The sequence below is a fragment of the Thalia democratica genome, chromosome 2 (genome assembly GCF_965202585.1).
Source record: "Thalia democratica chromosome 2, ktThaDemo2.hap1.1, whole genome shotgun sequence".
Lineage (NCBI taxonomy): Eukaryota > Metazoa > Chordata > Thaliacea > Salpida > Salpidae > Thalia > Thalia democratica.
The window spans coordinates 71390092-71399258 of NC_139166.1; the positions used below are offsets into that span (position 1 = coordinate 71390092).

At 31.1% G+C, this 9167-nt stretch overlaps 1 protein-coding gene across 1 annotated transcript; it reads left to right on the forward strand.

Annotated features, from left to right (window-relative positions):
* Positions 1-649: 649 nt before the first annotated feature.
* On the forward strand, positions 650-7330 carry LOC145829279 (heat shock protein HSP 90-beta-like). Its single transcript, XM_082937032.1, has 13 exons — positions 650-786; positions 1236-1375; positions 2313-2519; positions 2787-2987; positions 3568-3813; positions 4022-4159; positions 4353-4518; positions 4767-5030; positions 5258-5397; positions 5633-5836; positions 6132-6346; positions 6602-6720; positions 7047-7330. Coding segments are annotated over exons 1-13 (2148 nt in total). The 5' UTR covers positions 650-785; the 3' UTR covers positions 7154-7330.
* Positions 7331-9167: the final 1837 nt, after the last annotated feature.

A 9167-nucleotide genomic window follows, 5' to 3' on the forward strand; every position in this document is an offset into this window, starting at 1 on the left:
ATGTACTACTTATCAAAGTTAACTTTTAACTTCAAACTAAAAACAGACCCAAAATTGTGTACTTACAAAAACATGAAAATACTTCAGAAAACCTGGAAGAAACTAATCAAAAGCTAGTGGCAACCCTGATCTAAATAATTCATTGTAAATTTTTAAATCCATTGTCAAATTTTACATATAAAGTAGTTTTTGGCTTTCTAGAATGAGTATAAAACTAATGATGTCTTTAAAATTACAAATTAATACATATTACCATATTCTTAAATATTTCAATTTTATTGCCAGGAATTGTTAATTTGTTTAAATCAACTAATACAAAATCCAGTAGTTCTTCTTAAAATAAAGTAAAATCTGATAAAATAATTCAATGATTGGATCACTTAAATTGAAGTTTAAAAAAAATCAATTTATATAAAATAATAAAAACTTGGAAACATAGATTGCTGAACACAAAATTTAAATTATAATATGGGACTGAATGTTTGGGGAAATCTAGAAATTCATAACAAGCAGAATACCTAAACATTCTTATGATATCTGTGTTTATTAATTCCAAATGTTTATTTTTGTGCTAGTTTGGCTGGATTAAATTAATTCCACAAGTTTTTTACCCAAATTTTAATCAAGTTTCTAAAAACAAGTTTTATTTATGTATAATTTTGGGTATTAAAAAAATATTTTAAATTGAATTTCGACAATTTTCAAATGTTATCTGTTCCAAATATATAAATACCTTTTTTTACAGCTTATAGTTAAGTACTTATATCAAGTATACAAGAATCAAAAGTGAGTTCATTGATTCTTATTTTTAAATAGTATTTACGTTTTGTGTCATAAATATTTTCAATACTTGAATAACACTTGAGTATAGTATTTTTAAAGCTTAGTTTTTGAATTATTAATAGTCTTTATTAGCTTCAGCAAAATAATTTTTTCAGTATTTTGATATGGGTAATTAGTGTTTTTTTCTTAAGTTTCATTACTTATTATTCATATGTCACTAAGCTTAAGTAAATTTTGACTAAATTTTAAAGTTATTTGGTTAACTTATGATTTGTTTTTGGTTTTCTTGTCAACTTGGAATAAACTAGGCTGAAGACTTTAAAATTACTAAATGGCCCTTGTTATAAATAAATGTTCAATAAAAAATATTTATTCTAATATTTGAGGCCATTTAAGACATATATTTAGTTAACAATAAACATGTGCGTAAACTATTTATTTTTATTTTTCAGTGTCCGCTGACGGAGTTCATGAAGATGCTGAAACTTTTGCCTTTCAGGCAGAAATTGCTCAGTTGATGAGTCTCATCATCAACACCTTCTACAGCAACAAGGAAATCTTCCTCAGAGAATTGATCTCCAACTCTTCTGATGTCAGTTTATTTATTATTAATTTGTATAAAAGTAGCAACATTACGTAACAATTTATAATTTTAAGATATAACTAAATAAATGTTCTTGATATTTTAGTTTCTAATTAAATATTTTAGTACTCTAAAGTAAAGTTAATATTTAAGTTCAAAAAATTAACCTGTGGTGTTGTCAATCGAATGACATATTGTTAAATTAATTTATAGTTAATATTAAATAAAAAATTAACAATAATAATTTGATAAAACATCATAATGGTCCTTAGAAACACTACATTAATGTGATACAAAAAAATTAAGATATATGAAAATTAAATCAGTAAAATTAAGTTTTTTTTATGTATTTAAGACATTATAAAGAAAATTTTTGTTCTATTATGTAGCAAATTGATAGTTCCATTCCAATTAAGTTAATTCTAATTAAATTACAAGTAAAACCAATCAATCATTTTGAACCATTCAAACCAGCAAAATATATTTTAAGGTTGAATTTTTTGTACAACTTAAAAACTGTACAATATTAAGATATATTTGTTAAAGTTTGAAACCTTAACTAATATTTATCATGCTTCAGCTGAATACTTGAAATTTTTTAGTTGATATTCTTATCTAATTGTGTGGGTGGTTCTTTTAAATGCAACTTGGATATGTATGCATTTAACCCTATGCCAAGTGACTCTAAAATATGTATATAATATTCCATTAATCTAACTTAAAATTAAAAAAATTAAATACGTAGTTATCAACCTTAAATAAGTTAAACCTAATCTGTAAGTATTTGATTTTACAATAAATTTGATGATGATAAGGCAGCTTGATTGACTTTGTTATGATATGACAAAACTGTCTAATGTCACTACCTCTTCTGAAAATTAAACAAATAACAAAAATAAATTAACATCCTAAAACATATTCTCAAACAATATTTTCATATACACAGGCCCTTGACAAGATCAGGTATGAGAGTTTGACCGACCCAAGCAAATTGGACTCTGGCAAGGAACTCAAAATTGAGCTCATCCCAGACAAGGAGAACCAGACCCTCACCCTGATTGATACCGGTATTGGTATGACCAAGTCTGACTTGATCAACAACCTTGGTACCATCGCCAAGTCAGGAACCAAGGCTTTCATGGAAGCTCTTACTGTGAGTTAAAATTCTTTTATTATTATAAATCAAATTCTAGTAACTATGGCACAATTGATTATCAACATACTAATGAAAGATAATCTGAAAATTTAAAAACAAAACAAATGGAAAATAATTATATAAAAACAAAACTGATAATAATAAGTAAATGCATAAAGCAATTAATTAATAGTCCCTTTAAAGTTAAGTTTAAACTCTTGAACAATTTTAATTCATACACATTTTCATTTTGAACACAAGCTGAATATTAATTTTTATGAACAGTCTGGAGCTGATATCTCCATGATCGGTCAGTTTGGTGTGGGTTTCTACTCCGCTTTCTTGATTGCTGACAACGTCAAAGTCATCTCCAAGAACAACGATGACGAGCTCTACTGCTGGGAATCTTCAGCCGGAGGTTCTTTCACCATCAGAGAGTGCGAAGATGATTTGACCAGAGGTACCAAGATCATCCTTCACATCAAGGTTAGATATAATAACTTGAATACAATTAAGTTATTAATTACAATGGGGACTTCAAAAAAAATGTTTATAGGTTATCAGTAATTTATGTAATATAAGCTTACAATTGAACATGAATAATTAAAGCCACTGCACCACTAAGTAAACACTTGAAACAATATTCTGCATAAACTAGTTATTGTACCAAACTAAGCTATTTATAAGTTTGTATAAAACTGATCTAGTACTTGTTATCAAACAATAATTTTTGACTAACGGTATTAAAATTTCTAAGAGAAATATGAAAATCAAGGTGGTTGAACACAGATTTTTTATAACCTTAAAGTTTAAAGTTGAAAATAGTTTATCCAACTATAAACATGACAGCTTAAGTAGTAGGAATGTCCAACTATATTTTAAGATTTATTATTTTAAGAATCTTATAAAATATATCTTTGCAACTTGGTAATAATTACTCAACTATTAGGGTTACTTTCATACTAGTCCTTATTTATTAAAATCTTGCATGCTTAAAACAACAGTTTTTAAAACAATTAGATAACATTATTGAGCTTGATATCTAATAAACTTTTTTTGTCAACAGGAAGACCAGAAAGAGTACTTGGAAGAGAAGAGGATCAAGGACATTGTTAAGAAGCACTCCCAGTTCATCGGCTACCCCATCTCCCTCCACGTTGAGAAGGAGAGGGAAAAGGAGGTCAGTGACGACGAGGAAGAAGAAGACAAGGAAGAGGACAAGAAGGAAGACGATGACAAGCCCAAGGTTGAAGACCTTGACGAGAACGAGGAGTCTGAGTCTGCTGACAAGAAGAAAAAGAAAACCATCAAGGTAATTAATATAATAAACTAATAAATTTAAAAAGTAGTGCTACCATCTTTAAGAATTGTTTGACATATAATCAAGTTAATATTAAAAAAATCAGTTATGAATGTTAAATTGTTTTATTTTGAATAGTAAATTAATAAATGAACGTGGAATAAAGTTTATACCAAAAAGTAAATTGTTTCCTTTTTTCTATTCCAAGTCTACTAAACAGGAGAAGTACATCGACCAAGAGGAGCTCAACAAGACCAAGCCCCTCTGGACTCGCAACGCTGACGACATCTCAGCTGACGAGTACGGTGAATTCTACAAGAGCTTGACCAATGACTGGGAAGACCATCTTGCTGTCAAGGTTTGTATTTAATTTACTAGTATATTGTAAACTTTTCCTGCAATGATGATGTTTCCACGTTCGCAGTTTCCACTGAATACTTATTAAGTAGATGCCAGCGAAAATCTTCCTTGGATGTCTGAGCAGTTAGCTAAAAATAAAAACACTGAATTAAATATTAATAAGATAATAAAACATGCAATTTTTCCAACAGCACTTCTCAGTTGAGGGACAGCTGGAGTTCCGCGCTCTCTTGTTCGTGCCCAAACGCGCCCCATTCGACTTGTTCGAGAACAGGAAGAACAAGAACAACATCAAGCTGTACGTCAGGAGGGTGTTCATCATGGACAACTGTGAAGAGCTCATCCCTGAATACCTCAGTGAGTTTAAAATTTATTTATTTATTATTACTTTTATTTAAAAAGTAATATATGTACATGTTGAAGTTGAAAAAATATTCAATAATATTTATTGTTTTTATAATGAATTTGTTGCAAGTAGTACATAATTAAAACAAAACATTTGAAAGCAAATCTTATAACCCACAAACAAAATTGAAATAACATGGATTATATTAAATGACTACACGAATGCCTGTTTGAAAATTGAAATAATTTCATCTCAACAGACTTCGTCAGAGGTGTGGTAGACAGCGAAGATCTCCCACTCAACATCTCCAGGGAGACCCTGCAGCAGTCCAAGATCCTCAAGGTCATCCGCAAGAACATCGTGAAGAAGTGCATGGAGCTCTTGAACGAGATCAGCGAGGACAAGGAGCAGTTCACCAAGCTGTACGAGCAGTTCGGAAAGAACCTGAAGCTCGGAATCCACGAGGACTCCCAGAACAGGAAGAAGTTGGCCGGATTCCTCCGCTACTACTCTTCCCAATCCAGTTTGTATTTGTTTTGTTTACTAGAAATTAATTGTTTTAACCAGTTACTTTCTAATTTTAAGTGGTTTTTAATCTAATTCACATTTTTATTGATTCTTAAAATAGTTTTTTAACTAAACGATATATAGAGAGTCAACTGAAACGGTAAAAATGCAGATAAATTATAATGTAGACATAAATTTAAACACCAAACTAATTGAAAATATTATAACTAATATTTTCAACAGCCGATGAAGTCACCTCGTTGGCCGACTACATCACCAGGATGAAGGAGAACCAGAAGGACATCTACTACATCACCGGCGAGAGCAAGGAGCAGGTCCAGAACTCCGTGTTCGTCGAAAGAGTCGTCAAGAGGGGTTTCGAGGTAAGAAAAAAACTTTGTATCAAAAATTAGTCTCGATTGTTATGTAGAGTTTTTGGTTAAATAAGAATGGAAATTAAATAACTACACAAGTTTCTTTTATGGTAATTTAAAATTTAGTTGATATCCATATAAAATTATATGATTGATATCCTTGTAGGCAAATGAGCACTTAAATTTTGCCAAAACAATTATAAATTTGTTAAATTTCACCCAACTAATTATTGAATATGAACAGGTCCTTTACATGACCGAGCCAATTGATGAGTACTGCGTGCAGCAGCTCAAGGAATACGAAGGCAAGAACCTCGTGTCAATCACCAAGGAAGGACTCGAGCTCCCAGAGGACGAAGATGAGAAGAAAAAGTTCGAGGAGGCCAAGGCCAAGTTCGAGAACCTTTGCACCGTCATGAAGGAAATCTTGGACAAAAAAGTCGAGAAGGTTGGTTTTCCACAAAGTTTTTATATTACAAAAGATTTTCTCTAGAATATTAATACTTAAAATTGATTATTATACAGATAATCAATAAACAGTTTTCAAAGGTCTCTTGTGCTAAATTTTAATTTAAAATAATAATGACCAAAAATAAAAACTTAAATTCAAGTAATTTTTTAAGAAATTAATTGCTTCATACCTATTCAATCAATACTTTCAAAACTAATTTCATTGTAGCTAAATAAAAAGCTTCATTTCAACTGAACTTCCCATAATCAAATTATACAAACTATATTTTTAGGTCCTCGTATCAAACCGCTTGGTCCAGTCACCATGCTGCATCGTCACCTCGCAGTACGGATGGTCCGCCAACATGGAGAGGATCATGAAGGCCCAAGCTCTGAGGGATTCTTCCACCATGGGATACATGGCCGCTAAGAAGAACTTGGAAATCAACCACGACCACCCCATCATGGAGCAGTTGAGAGTGAAGGCCGAAGCCGACAAGAACGACAAGTTTGTTTTTGGTTAAATTAAAGTTTGACCAGTCAACAAGTTAAATGATTTTAAACCTGGCATTTATACTAGATTTTTATATTCAAGTAGTTATTCTACGTGTTCCCATTCTTCTAAAATCCAATTAAATATAAAGTTAAGTTAAAAGAAACAAAATAAACTCTTACTGAATAATACTGTCAATTTGTGTGTTAAGTTCTTCAAAATGATGAAAAATTATATATATATAAATAACCAATTGTTTCAATTCAACAGATCCGTGAAGGACCTTGTCATGCTCTTGTTCGAAACCTCTCTTCTCGCATCCGGATTCTCACTCGAAGATCCATCCACCCACGCTTCCAGAATCCACAGGATGATCAAACTCGGTCTTGGTGAGTTTAATTAAATATCAACTATCTTAACAAAAATTTAGATCAACTTAGTTGAATAAAAACGACTTAAACTGAAATAAATATTAAAATTGTAAGATGAAATTAATTGGCAGCTTGATTTGACAATTATTAATCTTTTTAATCAATAAAACAATTTCTCCTGATTAAAACTAATTTCATAAATTTTCTCCCTCATCAATCATCCTATTGATGATTCATAAATAACTAAATTCCCCGCCTAACTTGACGTAGTAACATAACAACATACACACTACAAAAACTGTTTTCACTTTCTGCCAATTAAACCAATTTTCTCACAAACACAGGAATCGACATTGACGTCGAGGAGGTCGCTGAAGCCGCCGAAGACGAGATGCCGCCACTGGAGGGAGACGCTGAGGACGACGCCAGCCGCATGGAAGAAGTCGACTAAGTCCATAACTCGCGATGAGATTATTGCCGCTTTGGCGGCGTTACACATTCTACAGTTTGAAGGATTTCGATTTAGATTATCTTAGTTAATATTTGCTTCTTTTATGTTGATATTTGTCGACCATCCTTATTTTTTCTTTTCTCTAAATAAATTTGCTAGCTGATTAGCACAATTAAACTTCTGGTGTTGTCGTTTTTAATTAAATAAATTGATGATAAATAATAAGTGCATGGAACAAGAACGTAGTGAGTTTGTATCTAGAAGCTAATAAAGGAATCCATAACTATAACAAAAATTGTATAAGCTGTTACAAGAAATTTATGAACGGACTCTATTGACAATAGTAGCTTCTGGAAATTTGATCAAATTAGGGACAAAGAAACTATCAAAGCAAACTGAACATATGGCTTTTATCCAATACTGGTTTCAGTAATAATAGTCCTATGATCTTTGTCAGTGTTACGCTTTTTGACTTAGCTATAGGTAGCTTTTACCTGCTATATTTTCCCACAGTAAATAAATTTTTGCCGATCAACATCACACTCCAGATAAGTAGTATCATGATAATACATTAAGGTCCCAATCAAATCGGGAATTAAATATTCTAGTCCAGTAATAATTACCTCAAAACCATATAATTTGAATGTCAAGATTTTAAATTCTATGAGATTTTGTTACTAAGCGCAGTCACACAGTAAGTGCTATACAAATTTGTTCGTTTGGAAAGAAACCATTTACTAGTGATAAATAGTATTTACACTCATTCTATTCATAGTCTAATCAAAATAGTATAAAATGGCATAGCAAGTAAATATCTCTAATGATAATCCCAGGTAAGTTATGATCGGGTAATAAACCTGTTAATGTTACATAAACTGTACAAATTAAAAAAAGTATAATACCATTTCTATACTTGAGACTAGTGAAAAAATAATACTAGAGCAATATTATAAGAATGTTCTTTTTTAAGAACGCATAACAACTAAACTTAATTTATTATCCTAAGGATTGATAGTATTATTGACTGTATGATTGAAAGTCTTTATCACAGTATTATTTCAAGTTTTTAATAACCTCATTACACCACCTAATGTATTAAACTATTTACTTATCAAAGATTGTGTAGTTCTAGCCTATAACTTCTGATAGTCATTGAACAGTAAAAGTTAATTTTCAAAGGTTGATTTTCTAGATTTTAAGCATGTTAAAAGATATACTACTATCACTACTGTTTACAAGATATAACATGTTTTTAATTTCGTGGTGTTAAAGACTGCATTTGCAAATAAAGGTGGTATGTTAAATCCAAGAGAAGACTACTAAACTTGGAACACTTTTGAAAACTCAAACACATCATTGTTGTAGATAGAAACTGACTATAATTCTCATCAATACTTTCTACATGCGGATGGGACAAATTTTTCAACGTACTGTAGCAAATTTAAACCCAACCACCTTGTAAATACTGCTTACATCTTTCTGTGCCCCTAAAAGCAGGATTTGTCAAATGGCCCCCTTTTTGAAAAGCTATGGCCCTCCAACAAGATTACTCAAAAAACTACCATTAAAAACACCGTAGTACCTTTTTTTGGCTCTCTATCATCAACTCTAGAATATCTTGTGTAAGTTTCAAATTATGACCTCATGATCCTCTTTACTACTCATGGCCCCCTGATATCTGAATACTTGGCTACTTGGGAAACCCCGTGCTAAAGCCTAAAATGGAAAATCTATGAACTAGAATCTTTTAAAAAAATGCAACTTGACTGTGGTGAAGCTGAAATCAAACAGATACTTTCTGTAAGTTGCTAGAGGATTGACCGTTAAGATTTGGGAGCTTGGAAGGTAAAGACGAAGTTTTTACCAAACTCCAACAACCATGTCTGCTAAGTGTACACTTAAATACACTTAAATAATTTTTTTTTATTGTTATTTAATATGCTTACTCTAAAAGAATGTTCATTAAAATCCTTGCAAACAATTTTTTAATAATGAAAGGAATCAAAATACTTCA